At 43.7% G+C, this 26,389-nt stretch overlaps 1 protein-coding gene across 1 annotated transcript; it reads right to left on the bottom strand.

Annotated features, from left to right (window-relative positions):
* Positions 1 to 1,585: 1,585 nt before the first annotated feature.
* On the bottom strand, positions 1,586 to 2,056 carry LOC140855256 (uncharacterized). Its single transcript, XM_073251123.1, has one exon. The coding sequence runs from the start codon at positions 2,054 to 2,056 to the stop codon at positions 1,586 to 1,588; it is 471 nt and encodes a 156-aa protein (XP_073107224.1).
* Between the last annotated feature and the right edge of the window lie 24,333 nt (positions 2,057 to 26,389).

Genomic DNA, 26,389 nt, shown 5'->3' with positions numbered 1-26,389 from the left:
TTAACCTATTTTGATTAGGTTGGCTCAATTTGGTTCAAACCACCTTGACTTTTCTCCCTATGCCACCTCACTTCTTCAGCACCCATTTGAATTCATGAGAAGCAACTTCTCATGAATTTTCTCCCACACAGAAGGCATCTCATCCCACACTTGTGTGCCAAATTTTGGATAAACTTGATTTGTTAGCCATTCAAATTCAAAGGGTGTTTGAATTTAAATAGATAACTTATCCCTTGCGCCTTCTTGCCTTATCCATCTTGTGCGCCACTTATCATACATGAGAAAGAGTTTCTCATGAAACTTCTCCATGCACAAGAGAAGCCATGCCTCCTATCTTCTCATGCGTAGAGTGGATAGGAATGAGTTGGTTGGCATTTGAATTCAAATTCGATTTGAATTCAAATGAGCAACCACTTATCTTTATCCTCTCACACGGTAAAAATGCTGCAAAGATGCGGTCTTGCATCATTTTAAAAAGGAGATAAGAGAGGGCGTGCGTACAGATGATCAAAGAAAAAAGGGTGGCATGAGAGAGGTTTCTGGCATGAGAAAAGAAAAGAAAAGAAGAGAAAAAAGGAGAGAGAAGTGGGCGCACTCTTTTCTTGTGTACCCTAGGATTTTGGCTTAGGGTTCGGGAAGTGAGAATGTGAGCTACGAGTGTTGTGAGCCCACCAAACTTTAGGGAGAGCATCATCAACCTCTCTACCATCTTTGCTGATGATCCAGAGCATTCAAAAAGTCAGCAGACATCGATCGAAGGAGTTCGATCAACATCGACCATCAAAAAGGTGCAGTCACGAACTAGCATTCGTAAGGAGCCGATCAAATCGGGAGCTTCGTGTGGACGATCCACAGAGGTCAGACATATTGTGTGGCTGCATTACGATGATCAGACCCTCCCGACGATGATCAGATTATGACGATCGATTACCCACACAAAGGTAATGTGTTTTGAACATATAACAGTAAATTATTTACTGTTCAAATTTGAATTTCAAATTTAAATACATGCATGCTATATATCATATTTAGATCCTAGTGTAGGGTAAACACATGTTAATTAATTAATTAATTAATAATTTTTATAGTAAAATAGTGATTTTGAAAAAGTTTTAAAATTATCATTTTACCCCTGCACGCGCGCACTCCTCCGCTTTCTGCGTGCATGGCTCCTGCGCACGTTCCCCCACGTTGAGCTGTGCCCTGCCCGAGCAATCACATCCGTGCCCGCAAGCAGTGCCGCACCTGCATCCATGCAGTGCCGCGCCTGTGCCCGAGCTATGCCACGCCCATGCCCGCAGACAGAGCCGAGTCCTTCCGACCGAACCCAGGCCGAGGTGCGCCTAGCTTGCGCACCCATGCCACGCATCATCGCCATGTCGTGCGCTCCTTCGTTGTGCCATCCCGAAGATGTGCACCCTCCCTGCGCACAATGCTGCGTCGAGCCCCACCGCGTAGCAAGGCATGGCACGGTGCCGCCTGCGCTTGTGCCAAGCCCGTGTCCAAGGCTTCAGCCCTGAGACAAACCTCACCCACTTGATGAAGCCAACGTCCCTGTTGGCCGGGAAGCTAAAAACTCATGTACCTACTGCTCGAATTGCCAGAGGGAAGTCTTCTTCTCCCAGCTGGTCTCATTGTCTGGAACTCCACTCCACTTCACCAAGTACTCCACCCTCCTATTCTTCTTGCTTTGCCCCAAGACCCGACGATCAAGTATTTTCTCCACCTCGCATGTGTACTCCATTTTGACTGTCGGAGGGGCACGCTTCATCTGTCGCCGTGAAGGCACTCCTTCACCACCGTCTTGGTAAAATGGCTTCAAGAAGCTCACATGGAAAGTCGGATGGATCTTCAATCTGGCGGGCAGCTGTAATCGGTATGCCACTGCACCAACCTTCTTGACGATCTCAAATGGCCCGTCGTACTTGGGAACTAGACCCCGATGCACCGTCTTGCTACTGATTTTCTTCCAAATCTGGGGAGTCAGCTTTAGCAATACCTGATCCCCAACCTGGAACTCCCGACCACGCCTTCCTCGATCCGCATATTTCTTCATGCATCAAGCTGCTTTGTAAAGACTGTCTTGCGCTGCTTCGAAAAGCTCCTGCTTCGATCGTGCATATCGGTAGGCTGTTGGGCACCTACCCTGTGATCTACTCCTGGCAACTTCATGAAAAGTTAAGGGCTGATGCCCCATTGCTAACTCAAAAGGGCTCATACCTGTGGCCGAAGACTTGTGCAGGTTGTAGCAAAACTGCGCTGAGTCCATCAATTCCAGCCAATTCTTTTGGTTGGCTGTGACAAAGTGCCGCAGATACTCCTCAAGTAGGCCGTTGACCGTCTCCGTCTGGCCATCCGTTTGAGGATGATTGGCGGTGGAAAACTTCAGATTGGTCCCCATCAAGCTGAAGAGTGCCGTCCAAAACCGCCCTGTGAAGCGCGCATCACGGTCGCTCACAATGTCCTCCGGTAAGCCGAAGTACTTGACCACCTATTTGTAGAAGAGCTCTACAGCCACCTCTGCTGAGCATGCTTTTGGGGTCGGGATGAACACCCCATATTTGGAGAATCGGTCCACCACAACCATGACCGATGCCATTCCATCCACCAAAGGAAAACCGCTGATGAAGTCCATGCTGACTGACACCCACGGCTTCTCTGGGATGGGCAGTGGCTGAAGCAATCTTGCTGCACGCCGCCTCTCCACCTTGTCTTGTTGGCACACAAGACATGTCTTGACATATGCTCGACATCCTGCTCCATGCGCGGCCAATAATAACTACGCTCCACCAAAGCCAGCATCCGTTCGCGACCCGGATGACCAGCCCACGTGCTGTCGTGGCATTCCTTCAAGATTTCCTCCCGTAATCCTGCACCAAGAGGGACATATAATCTGTTACCTCTAGAGTGCAGCAGATCTGATTCCAACCAATAACGCCACACCAAGCCATCCCGACTTGCTGTACCAAGCATTGATATTCTGGATCAGATGGCGCTTGCTCCTTGACTCGCTGCAGTAGATCTCCCTGGATTTGCACCATTGCTGCAGCAGTCACCTCTTCGGTTTGGCGCCGACTCAATGCATCGGCCACCTGGTTTTGCCTACTAGGCTGATGCTCCCAAGCAAAGTCATACTCCTCACTTTACTTTAGAACTCCTTCTGAAGTTGGAGCAGCAGCTTGTCGAAGATGTCCTGTAGTCTTCTGTTCCAGGCATCACCACGCCTTGGATCTTTACCAGATGGATGTCCAACTCTTTGGATGTGAAGAGGGGAGTAAGGAGAGCAGGGAAGACATGGAGAAGAGGGGAGGAGGTGGCAGCTATTGGGTTTTGTGTATAAAATAATTTCTTCCACGAAACCCTAGGCGCAGCAGGATTTATATAGACCCTGTATGCTGCACAGTGCCACATCATTCAACCAATCAGAAAATTCCAATAAATTTTGAAAAAAATTTGATTGATGGAGTGATGTCATTTGATCACATCAGATAAGAATCTCATCCTCTCTCCTAAGTTGGCCCAACATTGGATAAGCTCAATCAAGGTGATGCCAAAGAGTCCATGTTTATCAGGACTCTTTGGTTCTTATCCATTTGAGGCGCCCACTTTAATCCAATTGGGCTTATGCCATAATCTGATTATGGCACTCAATTCAATTGAGTTTTGGCATGTGGATACTCCACAAAAATCCTCCAATGAGCCTTCTTCAGTTTAAGACCCATATGTCAATTTTTGACAGATGTCCTAAAATGAAATTGGCAGGTGCTAGGAATTAGTAGGTGTTGTCTTAAATTCATCTCATGAATTAAGACAAGCCTTTTTTGAGCTGGACAAGCTTAATTTAGGCTGAGAGAAATCTTTCTAAGGTTCTCTGGATGAGTCAAATCATATTTGACTCAGTAGAGACAGAAAAGATTACACGAGGAGAAAGTTAGGCTCAATCGTGTGCTAGCATGATTTCTTTGAACCTAATTGGATCTAATCCAAATCAATTGGGTTAGCCCAATTGATGACATCCAGACCCTAATTCTTATTTGTGTGACCCAGTTAGGTTCAATTTCGTATGGTAATGAGACATGTCATGATCTCATCATCGACATCATCGAAACTCCTTTCGATGGACCAGAACTCTTCTGATTCAGACAATTAGAATGATCCATCATCAATATCATTCTAATTGCTCCCAAAATCCACTAGTGACACCTAACACTATGTGGTGGCAACCCATTAGAACTGAAGATGAACCTCTCGATGCAGTTACCTGTGTGATTGAGTTCCTCTATCATGAGTCCCAACTGAATTAGGGTTAAGGTGAACTCGTCAAACCCAACATCAGTCATATGAGTTAATCGATCGATCCGAGTCTGATGTGAAATCTTAATAAAAAATTTTTTTCTATTATTTTACTCTGCCATGGCCATGGGCTTAAGGACTCGATCTTTCAATTATCATAGGACTACTCCTCTCATCTACTGAGGTTGATAGATCCCATCTTGGTGCAACCTAGTTCCTACAATGAATATGCTACAGCCAACATACACCTCAAGATTTTGAATGGCTAAGAGATCGAGTTATGGTGTAGTCAAACTATAACACACTCAAGGTGAACTGTCGATGCACCTCAGGTCAAAGAACTAGACACACAACTGCAGCATCGAGCTAGTCATCGACGAGAAGGTAGACTTCTTTATGACTGCTCAATATGGTCATGCTCAGTACTCTCATTCTTAATGAATACCTATACTCTTGCTCCGGTGTCTCCACACTGTAGACTCAAGACACATCTATCCTAAGAAAGCGATCATACACCAACCTTCCAAATCGATCACCATCCTCGTGATGATCTTATGGTCAGGAGCTGTTTATGAGTTAGTTATGTAAATTCATGCCTTAAATTTTCAACTCCTGAAAATATGAATTTACATTCCTACTAACTCAAAGGATGTATCACAGACACAATGTACACAATGTGATAGAAGAATAATCCTTTTATTCATTTATAGTCAAAATTATAAATTTATCTTTAGATCTGTACAGGAATATGTCAGCCGATTTGGCATCTAGGGCACACATCTAACATGTATTAGAGCAAAATTCAAAAAGTTTCACAAAAATTCAAGATAGACTACTTTCTCTCCCTTTTTGACATCATCAAAAATGGACTAAAGAGAGTAAGATTTTTAATGAGCTATGATGGTACATCAGGTATCAGAGTAATTTTAAATGTAATAGATATTCATTCATTCACATATAAATAGAGGTTGGCCATATAAAGTAATGATAATAGTAACCTCATACATTAATTACAACAAAATAAGAGGTTACAAGGTCAAGTACATTCATTCATTACAATGATCAAGTCATAATATATATCTATGAGCATAAGCCTCTCATACATTCAACTACTAAAATAAAATACAACAAATAAGTAGTATGTAACCTAAAATTGCTACTATAAAATGATTAGATCAGGGAGCATGGGCATCGAGCTCAAGATCAAAACAACTAAAATAGAATCAGCTTCAGCCTCGACTAGATGGTCTAGTTCGAGTAGAAGATGTCGGAGGACAAAAGGCGATAGGCTGAACAAAAGTGAGCTCACTGGATATAGAGGGTCTGGACTGAAGCTGAGTCCTAATGGCATCTAGTTGGGATAGGACTCCTCTCATTGAAACTCTGAGCCCCTCAAGATCATAGGAAACAAAGTCCTTCGAGTCTGATATTAATCCAGATCAGCTCAAGTGTTGATCGAAGCAAGCAATGGAGTCTCTCAACCTCTTAAGCTAGATCAGCTAACTGAGGTGAAGAGCTGTTCGATGTGCTCGCTCCTGCTGATAGTAAATCCAATATCAGACTGATTTTTCTCTCAATATCAAAGATCCTGCCATTAAACCTGAGCATGGAGCTCTCTACACTCTCCAGTCTCTGGAGCTCAGATCAGATAAAAGCTGTACCAGTGAGGAAATGTGTGGCACTACTGAGAGATCTGAGGAAGAGGCAGAAAAAGAACTCGATTGAGGTGGATGATACTGCTGTTGTTGCTACACCTGCTGGAGGATTTGCTGCTGATACTGCTGAAACTGATGGAGCTGCTGAAGGACCTACTTCTGGAACTGCTGCTGCTGGATGGAGAGAATACCTACTACTCACTTAGCTAACAATTTCGTCTCATCCTCCCCCATACTAAAAGAAGATGGCATGGCACGGCTCGTAGATGGGGGTGCATTGACTGAGGGTCCTGCCTCAGGCTCTGATACAAAGTGAACATCAGGGCTCTGCCTGGGCTCAGGTGGTGATGAGGGACCCTCCCCCTCAGTATGCTCCTCCTCCTCCTCCTCCTCCTTGATTGCAGCTCCTCATCCCTTGGTCCAATGACCATCCACTCTGATAAATCCCATACATCGAAGAGAGTGTTGATCGAAGCAAGCAATGGAGTCTCTCAACCTCTTGAGCTAGATCAGCTAACTGAGATGAAGAGCTGTTCGATGTGCTCGCTCCTGCTGATAGTGAATCCAATATCAGACTGATTTTCCTCTCAATATCAAAGATCCTGCCATTAAACCTGAGCATGGAGCTCTCTACACTCTCCAGTCTCTGGAGCTCAGATCAGATAAAAGCTGTACCAGTGCGAAAATGTGTGGCACTACTGAGAGATCTGAGGAAGAGGCAGAAAAAGAACTCGATTAAGGTGGATGATACTGCTGTTGTTGCTACACATGCTGGAGGATTTGCTGCTGATACTGCTGAAACTGATGGAGCTGCTGAAGGACCTACTTCTGGAGCTGCTGCTGCTGGATGGAGAGAATACCTACTACTCGCTTAGCTAACAATTTCGTCTCATCCTCCCCCATAATAAAAGAAGATGGCATGGCACGGCTCGTAGATGGGGGTGCATTGACTGAGGGTCCTGCCTCAGGCTCCGATACAAAGTGAACATCAGGGCTCTGCCTGGGCTCAGGTGGTGATGAGGGACCCTCCCCCTCAGTATGCTCCTCCTCCTCCTCCTCCTCCTTGATTGCAGCTCCTCGTCCCTTGGTCCAATGACCATCCACTCTGATAAATCCCATGCATCGAAGAGAGTGGTCGTTGTAGATGTTAGTATTCGATAATCTGCAAATAACCTCCCCCTCAAAGCTTACTCCAGACTCCCTAAATATCACTGTAAGATCCATACTATAGGGCAAGAGAGCCTTGGATCTATTCAAGGCTTCCCTCATGGTATCAATCATTAGGAATGGCAGATTTAGTGGAGATTCAGAGACTACATGGTGCATCAAACAAATGCCTCAACCAGTCATCAAATCATATCTACCCTCTCTGGGGAAGAAAATCTTAAAAATCATGGGGTGGAGCAATCTCATCTCCACACTCAAATCTTTAGTCTCAATTTTCATGAACCCCTCCACATCCTCTCTTCCTAAGATGGTCCTGAGCCTGATGTCTTTCCTTGAAAGCTCATCGAGGCAACTACCTTCACAGGGCATCTGAAAAAGTCTATCCAGCCTTGAAGCATTTAGTATAATTTAGACACCTTTAACTATTGATCTTAGAACCCCACCAGTGAAAACTAGATTAGAATAAAACTCCTTGATCAGATCAATGTATACGGGCTCAGACAAACTACAAAAAAATCTTCACCCTTGTTTGATTAATTTTTCATCAATAGTAAATCCATTACTTCTTAAGAACTGAAAATCAATATTTCTTCCTAAGGTAACCTTTCTTGCAGACAGAGAGATCTTACTTGGGGTTATGGGAGGAGAGGCTTGAATTGAAACTTGAGTAGTCTTCTTCCTTTTTTCTTCAGCCTCCAAAAATCTCATTGACTTGCTTCTCTGTGGCAACCATATATTGGGGGCTATTGTCCCAATGAGAGTAAGAGAATCGATCAAGAGAATAAAGGGGGATGAAGGATGGATGGAAATGAAGAGAAGTAAGGGATTTTGAGGTGATTGTCTTAGATTTTGGAGATTAGGACTTAAGGTTTTGATAGAGAGCAAGAAGGAGAGGGTTTTGCTCAAAGATATGCCGAGAGGATGTGTTTACCCTAGATTTTGAGGTAGAAATCAAAGATTTTTAGGTGGATAAGGGGATGGATTTAGGAAATTGTGGCCAGTGGAGAGTTTGGAGAAGGATTTCGATTTGAGATGAGAAAAGAAGGAAGAAGCATAGAAAATGAGTCGCCCAACTTAGGTTTTAAGAGCAAAATTTAAATGGGTCGGCTCACACAAAATCCATTTGCCAGAATAATTGGGATGCCCCATGGGTCGTCCCATCCAAAAAAAATCAGGCAATGAAAAAATAATTCAAAAATAAGAAAAAAATTAAAATAAAAAAAATAAAAATACTTGTATCGACTTGAGATGATCATATAGAGTTCAAGTAAATTTTGATAGAAAATTTCAATGAAAAAAAATTCAAGATCATATTTGAATAACACTGATAATTTTTTTAATTGACTTAAAATAATCTCAATAAAAAGATAGATGTCTATCAAAATTAAAAGATGATGAAGTCAAAAGATTTTGGATAGATTTTGAAAGTGAAATTATGATTGAAGATCAAGCAGAAAGATCTAAGATACCTAATTCTCTTCTAATTTTATAAAATTTATTTTTATTTAATACTTTGATAAAAATGTCAGTTAATTATTTTTCAGTATTTATGTATTCAAGTGCTACATCATTATTTTGAATATGTTCTCTTATAAAATAATATCTAATTTCAATATATTTTGACCTAGAGTGTTGGATTGGATTTTTGATCAAATTAATGGTACTAGTATTATCACATCTTATGAAAATATTTTTAAGTTCAATTCTAAAATCTATGAGCTATTGCTTAATCCATAAGATTTGAGTATAGTAACTTTCGACTATAATATACTCGGTTTCAACCATAGACAATGCCACCGAATTTTACTTCTTGCTAAACCAAGAGATTAAGTTCACTTCTAGAAATTGGCAAGTTTCACTAGTACTTTTTCTATCTAACCTATATCCAACAAAATCTACATCTGAGTAACTTATTAAATCCATAGAAGATTGCTTAGAGAATCAAAGTCCTAAGTTTTATGTTCTTTTAAGTATTTAAAATTTTTTTTAATAGCATTTAAGTGAGATTCCTTAGGATTTGATTGAAATCTAGCATACATACATCGAACATTATATCAGGTCTACTGATAGTAAGATATAACAAAGATCCTATCATGCTTCTATAAAGCTTTGAGTCAATATTCCTGTCATGTTCATCTTTATCTAATTTGCAGGACGGGATCATAGGAGTACTTACACTTTTGGAGCTCTCTATTTCAATTTTTTTTAATAGTTCTCTTATATATTTACTTGGGATAATGGAGATCCCTTCCTTCATTTGCTTGATCTGGAGTCTGAGGAAGAAGGTGAGTTCTCCCATCATGCTCCTCTTGAACTCTCCCTGCATGAGCTTGGCAAATTCTTGGTATAAAGCTTCATTAGTAGATCCAAATATAATATCATCAACATATATTTGTATAACTAGAATTTTTTCATCTTTTCTTTTTATAAAAAGAGTTGTATTTACTTTTTCTCTTGAAAAATTATTTTCTAATAAGAACTTACTATTGGGAATAGTATCCCAAAGCCAATCGTCAGCCTGTTGACGGTTGTGCTCTTTCTTGTATTAGTATATGAATTATAAATTAATAAAAATTATTTTGATATTTTTCATCATAAATTATTTCATCTTCTAATGAACTCCTGTGTTATGGTGACGTCCTTAGGACTATTTAGACTCGACAAAGCAGGATTTGTCGTTTAGTCCTTAAACCTGTTCACGACCAAATGATACGTTGTTACCAAAGACAACAATGTTTATCAAGCATAGGTCATTGTCTGCCATATGGGTTGGTTGTCCTCTTAACCAAAGAGTGTGGAGACATTGATATGGCATACAGGTGAGATGTAAGGGTACATCTGCACTGTACGTGATCGACTCTGGAGCTTTTTTTGCTGTCAAGATTTACTCCGATGGGATATGGGTATAACTATCCCTCCGACCTGAGACTGCCACAGTGACTTGCAAGCAACTCACTTCACTTAGGCACTGAACTACCTGAATTTCTAATTTAGTGACAGAAGGCTATTGGGTATAGTCAAGTACTTGACTTGTCGCTGCATGTGTCAAGATGGGATTGACCACTCCAGTTCAGGAGCTGTGTACAGTCGTGTTTCAATTTAGCAAAACCTTGGCCAGGGTAGTCTTAGTGAAGAGTCACAGAACTATTTGAGTTGAGCACGATTCGAATGATCTGATCAGGGTTGACAGTTTAACCCTGAGTTGTCCTATACACAGGGGTCAAAAGGGATGAATTATATAGTAACCATATTCGCGTAGGTTCTGAATGTTGCGATTGTGACTATTCAACCTATCCAGACATCGGGTACCATTACTAGATGGTCACTTCGATTAGTACAGGAATTAGTTCCTGTGCTATCGGCTTAGGTTCGAACCTGCGGGGTCACACACATTAGAGGTTCCTATCTGATCCGATGGCTGGTGAAGAGTCCCACTGGACTGGGACTCTTTGACCAAGAGTCCTAATGCTCAGGGACTCTAAGTCCTACATGTCTAGAACTCTGTTATCGAGAATCAGGATTCTCTGATCATGAGTTTCACACATTTTGGATACCGGGGTCAAGAGTCCCACTGGTTTGGGACTCTTCAATCAAGATTTCATATCGATGGACTTTGATGCCTGATTGTCCATCGGATTTGGACTCAATATTTATGAGAACTTTAATTAGTGATTTGATCACTAATTAACTTAATTTGATTGAGTAATTATTTTTGGATCAACTCCAATTGAATTGGATTCAGTTGGGTTTGACCCGATTAGGTTAAGAGTTGACCTAATCGCCGAGGTGGTTTGATCCCTGATCTGATCAGGGGTTGGACTTAGTCAATTCTTGATTTGATTAAGATTTTATTGAGCCTAATTAAGTCTAATTGTGTTGGGTTTAACTTAGTCTAATTGTGCCTAACCTATTTTAATAAGGTTGGTTCAATTAGGTTGATTTAATATTTGAAACCACTTTGACTTATCTCCCTGCGCCACCTCACCCACCTGCACCTATTTGAATTCATGAGAAACAAGTTCTTGTGAATTTTCTCTCACACAGAAGCCTTCCCACGCCCTCCCTTGTATGCCACTTGTGTGGATAATGATAAGGTTGGTTGGCCATTCAAATTCAAATAATGTTTGAATTTGAATGGGCAACTAATCCATGCGCCACCTTATCCTTTTATGCGCCCCATTCTCTACACGAGAAAAAGTTTCTCGTGCAAACTCTCTATGCACAAAGAACCCACGCCCCTTCTCTTCTCATACCTTGAGTGGATAAGGATAGGTTGGTTGGCATTTGAATTCAAATTCGATTTGAATTCAAGTGAGCAACCACCTAGCTTTATCCTCTCATGCGGTGAAAACACTGAAAAGATGCGGTCTTGCACTATTTTATAAAGAAAGAGAAGCTGGGGCATGCGATATCTGATCCTAGAGAGAAAGGGTGGCGTGAGAAAAGCCTTCTGCATGAGAAAAGAAAGGAAAAGAAGAGAAAAGAAAAGAAACAGAAAGGGCACAGGGTTTTTTTGAGAGTACCCTAGGGTTTCTATCTAGGGTTCGGGAAGTGAGAAGGTGAGCTACGAGTGTCGTGAGTCCACCAAACTTTAGGGAGAGCTTCATCAACCTTTCTACTATCTTTGTTTATGATCCAGAGCATCCGAGAAGTCGACAGACACCGATCGAAGGAGTTCGATCAGCATTGGCCATCGAAAGGGTTCTGCAATGAACTAGCATTCGTGAGGAGCCGATCAGATCGAAAGCTTCATGTGGATGATCTACAGAGGCCAGACATACTGTGTGGTTATATTGCAATAATTAGACCTTTCCGACGGTGATCAAACTGCAACAATCGACAACCTGCATGAAGGTAATGTGTTCTGAACACATAACAGTAAAATGTTTACTGTAGAATTCAAAATTCTAAATTTAAATGTATGCTATATATATCATATTTAGATCTTTGTGTAGAGTTAATACATGTTAATTAATTAGATTAATTAATAATTTTTACTGTAAAATTATAATTTTAAAAAAGTTTCAAAATTATCATTTTACCCCTGCACTAAAATTCACTTCAAATGGTATCAGAGCGGGTTCTAAAATATGATATACATTTGCATGCATAGATTAAGTAGTAATCCAAAAGTTAAATTTGAAATTTGAATTTAGATTTTAAAATTCAAAATTTAAAATTTGAATTTTAAATTTTAAAATTCAAAATTCAAAAATTTGAAATTTAAAATTTGAAATTTGAAATTTGTTTGAAAATTCAAATTTGAAATTCAAAATTTAAAATTCAAAATTTAAAATTCAAAATTTTAAAATTTGAAATTTGAAATTTGTTTGAAATTTAAAATTTGAAATTTAAATTTTGAAATTGGTATATTTAGATATACTTGATCCAAGTAGCAAGTAGTCTAATTGAGTTGGTTGCCATGGTCATCCGGTCATAGGAGAAAAGTAGGGTTTAAAGGCCCTCTCCTCCCATTCGATGGGGTTCTTCTATGGTGGTAGGGGTGCCGAGCGATTATATCCCATGCAGATGAAGCAGCGAAAGGACTTAATTGTAAAGGTTCAATTGTAAAATTTATCATGAATGTGTCAAATTAGATCTAAAAAAATATTCATGATTTATTTTGATTGAGTTATTTTCTGTTATGTAATTAGCAATAGGATTGCTGTTTATGAAATGTGCTGATCAGTTTGTAAAATGAGTCAACACATTTGGTGAATAGAAAATAAAACCTTTCAAATTTAAAAATTATTTTTGAAATGCCAAACCCTGACCCATCAGCCCAAATACTTAATTAAAAGAATTAAGTGTTGTCTAGTTGGTCTAGAATTATGAATTAAGATCTAAGACAATTGCATAAACTTGTGGGTCAATGGGTTAGATGGATTAGGTCCATAATTGGGTTAGAACTAAGGTTAGCTTAAAGAAATGGACTAAATTAGAGTAATTGGTCAAATCTAATCAAAAGTTGAATTAGATTAGGTCAAGGACACTCTAGACTCAAATCCAATAGTTGTAGTTGAATGGGTCCATGTCTTTAACTAGACCAAGATAACTTAATTCATGGCTACGCGGTAGAACCCTATTTACTAAGTTGATCAAATTAAAACTAATGAACCGGTTGGTGTCTAAGGTAAGTTCGACAGTCTGACCAGTGGTTTTTAACTGGGAGCTACTCGCATTGATTCGATCTCTGACGAGTTAATGGCATATCCCTTCCACTGATCTCACTTACCTGGCCAACTTGGTGAGTTAGGTTTTGATTAGATCACTTGATGATTAGGGCTCACCCATGTCATTAGGTAAATCAGTGTGACTGATATAGGTGCTCCTAATGCTGGCTTTAATTAAATCTTTTTTAATCTGACTTAGTGAAGTCAGTGGGAGGATTGAAATTGACTAGTTAATTTTTTCTCTTCTATCCTTTAATAAAATCTTTCAAAATTATTAGGTCCCTAAAAATGATTAAGTTATAGTGATAACTAAGTCATAGCCTCCCATTAAGTGAGTGATAATGAGTCCATTAGTTTAATAATCACTGGAGGCCCAAAGGCCTGGTGCTTATTGACTAATGGAATTATCATTCATAATATGATCATTTGGTTGAGTCTTTCTGATGGTGGCCAGGTTGGCCAACCAAAGTCGGGCCTGATCATTTATTGGTCAGATTCACCAAAGCAAATCATGTTAATGGTTGGACCTAACCAGATCTTTTCAGTGGAGGCCAAAGCCTACTGATTAGGTTCTGGGATAAAATTAATTACTAGAAGTTGTTTAGAGAAATAACTGGTTATGAACCTACCCATAGATGCACATGGGTTGACCAACCAAAGTTGGGCTCGTGTGTAGTCTGTGTGGATTCTAGTACCCACTAAGGAATTAAAGTAATTCCTCGAATTGGAGGTTGAGGCTACCAGTTCATAAAAATACTGGAAGAAACTTTAGACTAAAGTCCAAATCTTTAGTATTAATAATTTATATACTAATAAAGGTCTGATTTTCTTTTATGTAGCTATGGCCACTATCCTATCACTCCGATGTTATTAGATAATGACAAGCTCATGGGACCTAATTTCGATAGCTGGTATCAAAAATTGAAACTCATCCTTGAGCATGAGCGGATCCTTTATGTAGTAACGGATCCGGCATCTGAGGAGCCAGCCCCGAACGCTAGAGGGATGGTCCAAGATACTTACCAAGAAGTGGCTTAACGATCGCACCACCGTTCGATGCATAATGCTGGCGGCAATGAATGATGAGTTCAGTCGTAGGTTCGAAAATACCCAACCATAGGTGATGCTTTAAATGTTGAACGACTCTTTTGGCACGCTTGACGATGTTGAAAGGTACAAAACTAGTTGTACCATTTTCAATGCTCGGATGAGGGATGGGGCCTCAGTCACTGATCATGTACTGTACATGATCGAAATGATTGAACACCTAAGTAAACTGGGCTTTCCCTTGCACGTGTAGCTCGGTAAGGATGCGATCCTTAATTCTTTGCCCAAGTCCTTCTTCCCCTTCCTTACTCATTTTCGGATGACAAAGCCTGCAGTGAACTACCACGGCTTGTTGGGGTTGCTGCAAAACTTTGAGAAGGACCACCAGCTCCATAAGGAGTCAGTGAATGTTGTGGGAGGGTCTTCTTCTAGTCATCGACCCTTTAAGAAAGGGAAGAAGAATAAGAAGAAGAAGAATAAAAAGGTGCAGCCGCATGCTGGGACGTCTGCACAGGGTCAGACCAAAAAGTGCAAGCCCGACCAGAGCCAGGCGGAGTGCTTCTTTTGCAAGAAGTAGGGATACTGAAAAAGGAACTGTCCTCTATACATTGCCTCCCTGGACCCGAACAAGCTGAAGAAGAAGCAAGGTAATTATATGATAACACCATGCAACTTTTCCATCAGTGATACTACTGCCTAGATATTGGATACCAGAAGCCTTTATCATATCTGTAATTCGATGCAGGGTCTGCGGGTCAGTAGGAGATTTGATGAAGGCGAGAGGTTCCTGAACATTGGAGATGGAAGCAAAGTTTCAGTTCTAGCTTTAGGAATCATGAACCTTGTAATCAACTCTCGTAATATAATTTTGAGTGAATATCACTATTGTCTAAGTTTTTTATTAAATATTATTTCTGTAGGCCTTTTGATCATGTACAGTTATGAATTTTTAATAAAAGAAATGTTTACAATATCATTTTGAATGGTGTTACAATATTTGTTGGACAACTAAATAATAAAATTTACTTACTATCATAGCCTGTTAATATGGTTCAAACCTCCGATAAACACCCTAGAATAGATAATATGTCAGAAGTCTTCCTTTGGCACTGTAGGCTAGGTCATATCAATAAGAACAGGATAAACAGGTTGGCTCAAGAAGGAATTCTTGAAGTTGGTGATTGTGAATCACTTCCAACCTGTAAGTTCTGTCTTCTTGGAAAGATGACCAAATCACCTTTTACTGAAAAAGATGAGTGAGCCAGTGAACTCTTGGGTCTGATACATTCTGATGTATGTGGACCCATGAGCTCAAGTGCAAGAGGTGGATATTTCTACTTCATAACCTTCACAGATGACCTATCGAGGTATGGGTATGTATACTTAATGAAGCATAAGTCAGAGTCATTTGAAATGTTCAAACTATTCTGAAGTGAGGTAGAAAAATAAATTGGGAAGTGTATTAAAACTCTTCGATTTGATCGAGGAGGTGAATATCTTTTCAATGAATTTCTGACATATCTTGGGGAGAATGGGATTCTCTCTCAATGGACTCCTCCTGGAACACCATAGCATAATGTTGTGTCTAAAAGGAGGAATCGGATCTTGTTGGACATGGTTCGATCCATGATGGGGTTTGCTAGTCTGCCAATCTTCCTCTAGGGATATGCACTCGAATCGGCTTGTTACCTTCTAAATAGGGTTCTGAGTAAGTCTGTAACCAAAATGTCTTATGAGATATGGATAGGACGTAAGCCAGTACTTTCGCACCTTAGGATTTGGGGGTGTCTGGCTTATGTTAAACGTTTAATTATGGACAAGCTTGGACCTAGGTCTGACAAGTGTTATTTCATAGGGTACCCAAAAGAGACCAAAGGGTATTATTTCTACCTAGCGGATGAGCAAAAGGTGTTTGTCAGCCTTAAGGCAATCTTTTTGGAAAAGAAGTTCCTTGGTGAAGGGACTGTTGCCTCTAAGGTCGAACTTGAGAAAGTTCGACAAGTAAAAAATCCGACACAGATTGCTGAACCTGAACCAAATTTGGTTAGATCAGATCCGGAGCCCATTGCTTCTGCACCCTTAAGGCGGTCTAGTAGAGTACCACGTCAACCGGATAGATACTATGATTTCTTAGTCTGAGACGACGATCCTGTCGAACTTGATGAAAATGATGAGGATCCGATTACCTACATGGATGCAATGCAGAGATCTGTCTCTCAGAAATGGCTAGAGACCATGAAATATGAAATGGAGTCCATGAAGGTCAATGATATGTGGATATTGGTGGACCCACCCGAAGGAGTAAAACCCATAGGGTGTAAGTGGGTCTTCAAGAGGAAGAGGGGTGCAGACAGAAAGGTGGAGACCTATAAAGCCCGTCTGGTTGTCAAGGGATATCATCAACGTTGTGGTATAGACTATGACGAGACGTTTTCTCCTGAGGCAATACTCAAATCTATTCGGATTATGCTTGCGATAGCTGCCCATCTAGACCATGAAATCTGACAGATGGATGTGAAGATAGCTTTCCTAAATGGAGAGCTGGATGAAGAGGTGTATATGATACAACCTGAAGGGTTCACATCCACAGATGAGTCTAAGGTGTGCAGGCTATAGAGGTCCATTTATGGACTTAAGCAGGCATTGCAAAGTTGGAACATATGTTTTGATAAGATGATCAAAACGTATGGCTTCGTTAAGAATGAAGAAAGCCCTGCATTTATAAGTGGGCTAATGGTCCAGTAGTGGTATTTCTTGTATTGTATGTGGATGACATTCTCTTAATCAGGAATGGTGTCCCTGCATTACAGGGAATAAAGATTTGACTGTCATCACAGTTCTCCATGAAGGATCTGGGAGAAGCTTCCTACATCCTAAGGATGAGGATCTATAGGGATAGATCTAAAAGGTTGCTTGGCTTATCCCAGTTCACGTACATTGATACTATGCTGAAGAGGTTCAGCATAGAGAATTTCAAGAAAGGCTATCTACCGATAGGCCATGAAATTTCTCTCTCAAAGAGGGATTGTCCGACAACACCTCAAGAGAGAGAGCATATGGGTAGAATTTCATATGCTTCGGTAGTGGGATCTATCATGTACGTCATGACATGTACACGATCAGATGTGGCATACTCACTAGGGTAGTGAGTAGATACCAATCTGATCCAGAGAAAAATCACTGGAAGGTTGTTAAAACCATCTTGAAGTATTTAAGAAATACTAAGGACCAGTGCCTTGTTTATGGTGAATCAGACTTGAGACTTATAGGGTTTACAGTTTCCAGTTTGATCACGATGATAGCAAGAGTGTGTCGGGATTTATTTTTACCCTTAATAGAGGGGCTGTTTGCTGGAAGAGTTCCAAGCAGCACACTGTGGCTGATTCAGTTTGCGAGGCAGAGTATGTCATTGCATCAGATGCTGCCAAAGAAGTGGTGTGGCAGAGAAAATTCATCATTAAGCTCGAAGTAGCACCCTCCCTTGTTGGTCCAGTTCTGCTCTATTGTGATAGCTCTGGAGCCATTACTCAGGCGAAGGACCCAAAGGCACACCAGTGGATGAAACATATTCTGCGCCGCTACCATCTTATCCAGGAAATCATGGATAGAGGTGACATCGACCTTCAGAAGATCGATGAAAAAAAGAATCTGACCGACCCATTCACTAAAGCCATTATGGTGAAGGAGTTTGACGACTTCAAGTCGAAGATGGACATTAGATACTGCACCGATTGGCTTTAGGCCAAGTGGGAGATTATTGGGAATAGTGTCCCAAAGCCAATCGTCAGCCTGTTGATGGTTGTTCTCTTTCTTGTATTAGTATATGAATTATAAATTAATAAAAGTTATTTTAGTATTTTTCATCACAAATTGTTTCATCTTCTAATGAACTCCTGTGTTGTGGTGAAGTCCTTAGGACTATTTAGACTCAACAAAGGAGGATTTGTCGTTTAGTCCTTAAACCTGTTCGTGACCAAATGATACGTTGTTACCAAGGACAACAACGTTTATCAAGCATAGGTTATTGTCTGCCATATGGGTTGGTTGTCCTCTTAACCAAGGAGTGTGGAGACACTGGTATGGCATACAAATGAGATGTAAGGGTACATCTGCACTGAACGTGACCGACTTTGGAGCTTTTTCTACTGTCAAGATTTGCTCCGATAGGATATGGGTATAACTGTCCCTCCGACTTGAGACTGCCACAGTGACATGCAAGTAACTCACTGCACTTAGGCACTGGACTACCTGAATTTCTAATTCAGTGACGGAAGGCTGCTGGGTGTAGTCAAGTACTTGACTTGTCGGTGCGTGTGTCAAGATGGGATTGACCACTCTAGTTCAGGAGCTGTGTACAGTCATATTTTAATTTAGCAAAATCTTGGCCAAGGTAGTCCTAGTGAGGAGTCACAGGACTGTTTGAGTTGAGCACGATTTGGATGATCTGATCAGGGTTGACAGTTTAACCCTGTGTCGTCCTATACACAGGGGTCAAAAGGGATGAATTATACAGTAACCATATTCGCGTAGGTTCTGATTGTTGTGATTGCGACTATTCGACCTATCTGAATGTCAGGTATCATTGCTAGATGGTCACTTCGATTAGTACAGGAATTGATTCCTGTGCTACCGGCTTAGGTTCGAAACCTGCGGGATCACACACATTAGAGGTTCCTATCTGATCTGATGGCTGGTGAAGAGTCCCACTGGACTGGGACTCTTCGACCAAGGGTCCTAATGCTCAGGGACTCTGAGTCCTACGTGTCTGGGACTCTGTGATCGAGAATCAGGATTCTCTGATCATGAGTTCCACACATTTTGGGTACCGAGGTCAAGAGTCAGACTGGTTTGGGACTCTTCGATCAAGGTTTCATATCGATGGACTTTGATGCCCGATTGCCCATCGGATTTGGACTCAGTATTTATTAGAGATTTAATTAGTGGTTTGATCACTAATTAACTTAATTTGATTGAGTAATTATTTTTGGATCAAGACCAATTGAATTAGATTCAGTTGGGTTTGACCCGATTAGGTTAAGAGTTGACCTAATCGTCGAGGTGGTTTGGTCCCTGATCTGATCAAGGGTTGGGCTTAGTCAATTTCTTATTTGATTAAAATTTTATTGAGCCTAATTAATCCTAATTGTATTGGGTTTAACTTAGTCTAATTGTGCCTAACCTATTTTAATAAGGTTGATTCAATTAGGTTGATTTAATATTTGAAACCACTTTGACTTATCTCCCTGCACCACCTCACCCACCTGCGCCTATTTGAATTCATGAGAAACAAGTTCTCATGAATTTTCTCCCACGCAGAAGTGTTCCCACGCCCTCCCTTGTGCGCCACTTGTGTGGATAATGATAAGGTTGGTTGGCCATTCAAATTCAAATAATGTTTGAATTTGAATGGGCAACTAATCCATGCGCCACCTTATCCTTTTATGCGCTCCATTCTCTACACGAGAAAAGGTTTCTCGTGTAAACTCTCCACACAAAAAGAACCCACGCCCCTTCTCTTCTCATGCCTTGAGTGGATAAGGATAGGTTGGTTGCCATTTGAATTCAAATTCGATTTGAATTCAAGTGAGCAACCACCTAGCTTTATCCTCTCATGCGGTGAAAATGCTGAAAAGATGCGGTCTTGCACTGTTTTAAAAAGAAAGAGAAGGTAGGGCATGCGATATCTGATCCTAGAGAGAAAGGGTGGCGTGAGAAAGGCCTTTTGCATGAGAAAAGAAAAGAAAAGAAGAGAAAAAAAAAGAAACAGAAAGGGTGCAGGGTTTTTCTACGAGTACCCTAGGATTTCTGCCTAGGGTTTGGGAAGTGAGAAGGTGAGCTACGAGTGTCGTAAGTCCACCAAACTTTAGGAAGAGCTTCATCAACCTCTCTACTATCTCTACTGATGATTTAGAGTATCCAAGGAGTCGGCAGACACCGATCGAAGGAGTTCGATCAGCATCGGCCATCAAAAGGGTTCTGCAACGAACTAGCATTCGTGAGGAGCCGATCAGATCGGAAGCTTCACATGGATGATCTGTGGAGGTCAGACATACTATGTGGCTGCATTACGATGATCAGACCTTTCCGACGGTGATCAGACTGCAGCGATCGACTACCTGTATGAAGGTAATGTGTTCTGAACACATAACAGTAAAACGTTTACTGTAGAATTCAAAATTTTAAATTTAAATGCATGCTATATATATCATATTTAGATCTTTGTATAGAGTTAATACATATTAATTAATTAAATTAATTAATAATTTTTATTGTAAAATTATAATTTTGAAAAATTTCAAAATTATCATTTTACCCCTGCACTGAAATTCACATATACTTCTTCAGCAATATAACCATTTAAAAAATTACTTTTAACATCCATTTGAAATAATTTAAAGTTCAAGAAATATGCATAAGCAAGCAGCATTCTTATGGCTTCTAGTCTAGCAACAAGTACAAATATTTCATCAAAATCAATTTTTTCCTATTGATTATATCTTTTAGCAACTAATCTAACTTTATTTCTGATTACATTACCATCTTCATCTAATTTATTCCTATATACCCATTTTGTTCTGATTATTGGATGATTTTTAGGTCTAGCAACAAGAGTCCATACATTATTTCTTTCAAACTGATTTAGCTCTTCTTGTATAGCAATTATCCAATTATGGTCCTGTTGGTGCAAAAATCCGCTTGCGCCAGAGAAGCTGGAGTCGAGGAAGTTGCGGTCACCGTCGGGACCTACAAAGGAAGTCTAAACCGAAGGTGGGGTTGCTCCGACAAGACCCTCCGACGCTCAAGTCAGTTCTCTGCCTCAACAAGAATGGAGTGCTCGAACGGAGAATTTAGCAGAGTTTTTAGATGAAAGATGAGAGCTTATAGAATAACGTATCTAGAGCCTCCTTTTATAGGCGGAGGGGGCAGTAGCCTGATAGCGACATCTGTAACCGTCTGGTAGTGGGCTGCCCAGGATCAGGCAGAGTTTGCTGCGAAGAGTAGTGGAGTGGACCCGTGGCTATCACCGGGGTGTGCCACGTGGAGTCTGCCGCAGGGAGTAGAGCGGCATCTGTTGTCGTGACTTGCCAGCGGATGGGAGAATCGCGTGGTATCCATCGCAGGAAGTGGAGCAGGATCGTGGCCGTTATTGTGGCCTGCCAGGGAGTAGTGGAGCTGCACGAGATCTGTCGTAGGAAGTGGAGCAGTGCTGTGACCGTTACTGCGGCCTGTCAGGGAGTGATGGAGCTGCGCGGAATCCACCACAGGAAGTGGAGCAGGATCGTGGCCGTTATTGTGGCCTACCAGGGAGTGCAGATCCATCGGCTGAAGTTCGGCAGCGGTCGAGCTGATGACGGAGTCTGGCTCCTGTAGGAGTCCGGGCGGAGTCCTCCTCGCGGTTGGAGTCGTGGGCGGGGTCCGGCTCCCGTGGGAGTCCGGGCGGAGTCCTCTCAGAGTTGAAGTCACGGGCGGAGCCCGGCTCCCGTAGGAGTCTGGGCGGAGTCCCCTGCAACTAAAGTCAGGTGCGAAGTCCGGCTCCCATAGGAGTCCGGACGGATCTTACCAGCAGTCGAAGTTGGCGACGGAGCCCGGCTCCCGTAGGAGTTCGGGCGGAGTCTACTTGCGGTTGAAGTTGTCGGTGGAGTCCAGCCCCCGTAGGAGTCCGGACGAAGTCTGTCTGCAGCCGTTGGACTCGAGGATGAAGCCCGGCTCCCGTAGGAGTCCGAGCGGAGTCTTCCTGCAATTAAAGTCAAAGGTGAAGTTCGGCTCCCGTAGGAGTCCGGACAAGGCTTACCGGCAGTTGATGTCGAGGACGGAGCCCGGCTCTTGTAGGAGTTCGGGCAGAGTCTACTTGCAGTTGAAGTCATCGGCGAAGTCCAGCTCCCGCAGGAGTCCGGATGAAGTCTGTCTGCAGCCATTGGAGTCGAGGACGAAGCCCGACTCCCATAGGAGTCCGGGCGGAGTCTTCCTGCAATTAAAGTCAAAGGCGAAGTCCGGCTCCCGTAGGAGTCTGGATGATTCTTACTGGCAGTCGAAGTTGGCGATGGAGCCCGGCTCCCGTAGGAGTCTGGGCGGAGTCTACTTGCGGTTGAAGTTGTCGGCAGAGTCCGACTCCCGTAGGAGTCCGGACGAAGTCTGTCTGCAGCCGTTGGAGTTGAGGATGAAGTCCGACTCCCGTAGGAGTCCGGGCGGAGTCTTCCTGCAATTAAAGTCAAAGGCGAAGTCTGAATCCCGTAGGAGTCCGGACAAGGCTTACCGGCAGTTGATGTCGAGGACGGAGCCCGGCTCCCGTAGGAGTTCGGGCGGAGTCTACTTGCAGTTGAAGTCATCGGCGGAGTCTGGCTCCCGCAGGAGTCCGGATGAAGTCTGTCGGCAGCCATTGGAGTCGAGGATGAAGTCCGGCTCTGGCTCCCGTAAGAGTCCGGGCGGAGTCTTCCTGCAATTAAAGTCAAAGGTGAAGTCCGGCTCCCGTAGGAGTCCGGACGGATCTTACCGGCAGTCGAAGTTGGCGATGGAGCCCGCTCCCGTAGGAGTCTGGGTGGAGTCCCCTGCAACTAAAGTCAGGTGCGAAGTCCGGCTCCCGTAGGAGTCTGGACGGATCTTACCGGCAGTCGAAGTTGGCGACGGAGCCCGGCTCCCGTAGGAGTTCGAGCGGAGTCTACATGCAGTTGAAGTTGTCGGCGGAGTCCGACTCCCGTTGGAGTCCGGACAAAGTCTATCTGCAGCCGTCGGAGTCGAGGATGAAGCTCGGCTCCCGTAGGAGTCCGAGCGGAGTCTTCCTGCAATTAAAGTTAAAGGAGAAGTCCGGCTCCCGTAGGAGTCCGGACAAGGCTTACCAGCAGTTGATGTTGAGGACGGAGCCCGGCTCCTGTAGGAGTTCGACGGAGTCTACTTGCAGTTGAAGTTGTCAGCGGAGTCCGATTCCCGTAGGAGTCCGGACAAGGCTTACCAGCAGTTGATGTTGAGGACGGAGCCCGACTCCCGTAGGAGTTCGAGCGGAGTCTACTTGCAGTTGAAGTTGTCGGCGGAGTCCGGCTTCCGTAGGAGTCCGGACAAAGTCTGTCTGCAGCCGTCGGAGTCGAGGATGAAGCTCGGCTCCCGTAGGAGTCCGGGCGGAGTCTTCCTGCAATTAAAGTTAAAGGAGAAGTTCGGCTCCGGTAGGAGTCCGGACAAGGCTTACCGACAGTTGATGTCGACGACGAAGCCCGGCTCCCGTAGGAGTCCGGGCGAAGTCCCCCTTGAGGTTGGAGCTGTGGACAGAGCCCATCTCCCGTGGGAGTCCGGGCGGAGCTCGCAAGGGCTAATCCTGTTGAGAACTTTGGCCGTGGGTATTTTGTACCCAACACTAGTCCCCCTACTTTCGAGTTTGAATTTCGAATGAAGGAAGTACAGAGAGATGGGCATGGCAGAAGTTCTCCCCCAAATCCTGCGCGTAACCGCCCTTGGATATGTCGGCATTTAATGTGCGCACGTCAGAGCCCTTTTTCCGGTTAAGGTGACCTGAAGAGTCTTTTCGGAACTCCCGCCGAAACATGATCCCAAGCGTCGCGCTACAGAAATTTGCGAACAGTCAATTTTGATAGCGGTGAGTGGGACACGTGGGACACGTGGCACGCACCAGTTGGCCTAGGGACACCCGCCGCCATAACTGCGCTAAGATCCGTTGGCTATTTAAACCCCCTACTCTCCCTTCGGGGCTTCATCCTGCCGAAAGGATGGCACCTTTCTTTCGTCTGAGAGCCTAACTACTCAGCCACTTCCTCCGCACCAGCCCTTGCCGTCTTCAGCCCCTTGATTCTTCTCTAAGGGGTTCCCACGTCATGCCCTCCACTCCGGAGCCATCCTCGAAGGGATGTATAGGGCTTGAAGGAAGGCGAGGAGGAGAACAGCGGTCGGTGAGTTCTCCGGTCATCAAGTGGCCGCTGAGGATCCCCATCGTTTCAAAGGGGGCTCAAGAAAGAATTCCTTCAACAACAGGGGTTTAATAATGGGGGTCCCGGTAAAGGTATTCTGCCCGAGAATTTTGGAGTAGCAAGGTGGGGTGATACCGGTCAAGAGGGCAGAGCTGTCGTCACAAGCTGTGGCGGGATCCTTGATGTCGTCGGGGCCGAGGGACCAGAAGTGATCGACATCGACGGTGGGGCAGTAAAACTTGTTGCGGGGATGGTGGAAGTAGCGCATGCCGACCTTGCCGGAGCGTTTTGGACGGTGGCTACCACGGAGCATTCGGTGATGAAGCATATCTCTGGCGCCACCGTTGCCCCCAGGGTGACTCCGGCTCTTCTTGAAACAGGTCTTCATCGCCGCTGCCGTTGCCCTTACCGCCCCCGGGAATCTATCCCATCCTTTTCCCCCTGAGGTTGGGACTTCGGAGGTGAAGCGAAACAAGGTGGGGCGAAAGCCGATGAGCCTGTCACACGTACTGGACGACGCGGCTGGGAAGGACAGAAATGGGAAGAGAAGTTTGCAGCTTGAAGCGGCCTCCGGTGCATCCTTTCCAAACCGTGTTCGTGAGACTTGCAATGATGTATATATTTTTTTCCTAGCCCATCGGGTCTTGTAACGTACATCCTGTCAGTTAAAAAATGAAAAGGAGATTTTGTTACCTCGTCTGCATCTTGTATCGAATAGTCGTCTGTCGAACTTTTTTATTCTTCTTTCTTCTCTCTTCCTTCTTTTCTTCTTTTCTTTTCACGTCGTCCCAAGGTCGTCGACGATCTCTTTTATTCATGTTGGATTGTTATTTGCCGAGCTCCTTTTCGACTTTTACACCGTTCGAAGATACCCGGTTGTCATTTTCCCGTCAATGGCTGCAGGCTCGCTTGGGGCCATTCGGGCCTGGGGTCCCTCCTAGGGCTTGAGTTCGGGGATCCGAGCTTCTGTCACCCTAAGTAAGTTGTCCTGTTTTGTGTCGAAAACTTTCTCAAAAGCTGGGACCCCCGATGGGAGCCCCAGTCCTTGCGGTGACAGAGTTTTCTGTACCTCGACCGCTGTCCGTTTTCCAATCGTAGCTGTCATAGTCCGTTGCCTTCCTTTTTCCTTTTCGCTCGGAGTTTTTCTCCGCTGAAGTCAAGGCGAAGTTCGGCTCCCGTGGGAGTCCGGACGGAACCCTCCTGTGATTGGAGTCGCGGGGGGAGCCCGGCTCCCGTAGGAGTCCGGGCGTAGTCCCCTGCAATCAAAATCAGGTGCGAAGTCCGGCTCCCGTAAGAGTCCGGTCAGAGTCTACTTGCGATTGAAGTTGTCGGTGGAGCCCGGCTCCCGCAGAAGTCTGGACGAAGCTTACCAGCAGTCGAGGTTGGCGACGGAGCCCGGCTCCCGTAGGAGTCCGGGCGGAGTTGTCCTGTAGCCGATGTCGGCGACGGAGCCCGGCTCCCGTAGGAGTCCGGGCGGAGTTGGCTTCTTGCTGAGAACTTCGGCTGAGGGTATTTTATACCCAACACCCTCCCCATCCGGTCTAAATGGAATCGGGCCTTCGACTTTGCTCAAGTTAGGGCGAGGTTCTCCTCCTGTCCCTAACAGGGCTGTGGGGGCTCATATGGGCATTGTAGGGCCTCTCCCCTCATCCGGTCTAAATGGAACCGGGCCTTCTACTTTGTTCAAGTTAGGGCGAGGTTCTCCTCCTGTCCCTAACAGGGCTGTGGGGGCACATATGGGCGTTGTAGGGCCTCTCCTCCCATCCGGTCTAAATGGAACCGGGCCTTCGACTTTGCTCAAGTTAGGGCAAGGTTCTCCTCCTGTCCCTAACAGGGCTGTGGGGGCACATATGGGCGTTGTAAGGCCTCTCCCTCCATCCGGTCTAAATGGAATCGGGCCTTCGACTTTGTCGGGATGACATTTCCCTTTCGCTTCTGACACAGTTTGTGCGAATTGTTCAAAGACATACAGGTATGCAACTTTCAATTAAAATGAAGTTATTGGTAGTACACCCGTAAGTTTTTCGAGTCCACGGTCGTGGGAGGTCGACTCCTCCGAGTTCCTTAAGATAATAAGTTCCTGGCCGGACTACTTCTTTGACTTCATACGGTCCTTCCCAGTTTGGGGTGAGCTTCCCCCGGT

This window comes from Elaeis guineensis, chromosome 2, assembly GCF_000442705.2.
Source record: "Elaeis guineensis isolate ETL-2024a chromosome 2, EG11, whole genome shotgun sequence".
Taxonomy (NCBI): Eukaryota; Viridiplantae; Streptophyta; class Magnoliopsida; order Arecales; family Arecaceae; genus Elaeis; species Elaeis guineensis.
The sequence above is the reverse complement of the archived record's forward strand: the minus strand, read 5'-3'. Positions and strand labels throughout refer to the sequence as shown.

Bases quoted from the DNA above. Each gene is read 5' to 3' on its own strand.
- LOC140855256 (XM_073251123.1), bottom strand. From the start codon at position 2,056: ATGAAGAAATATGCGGATCGAGGAAGGCGTGGTCGGGAGTTCCAGGTT.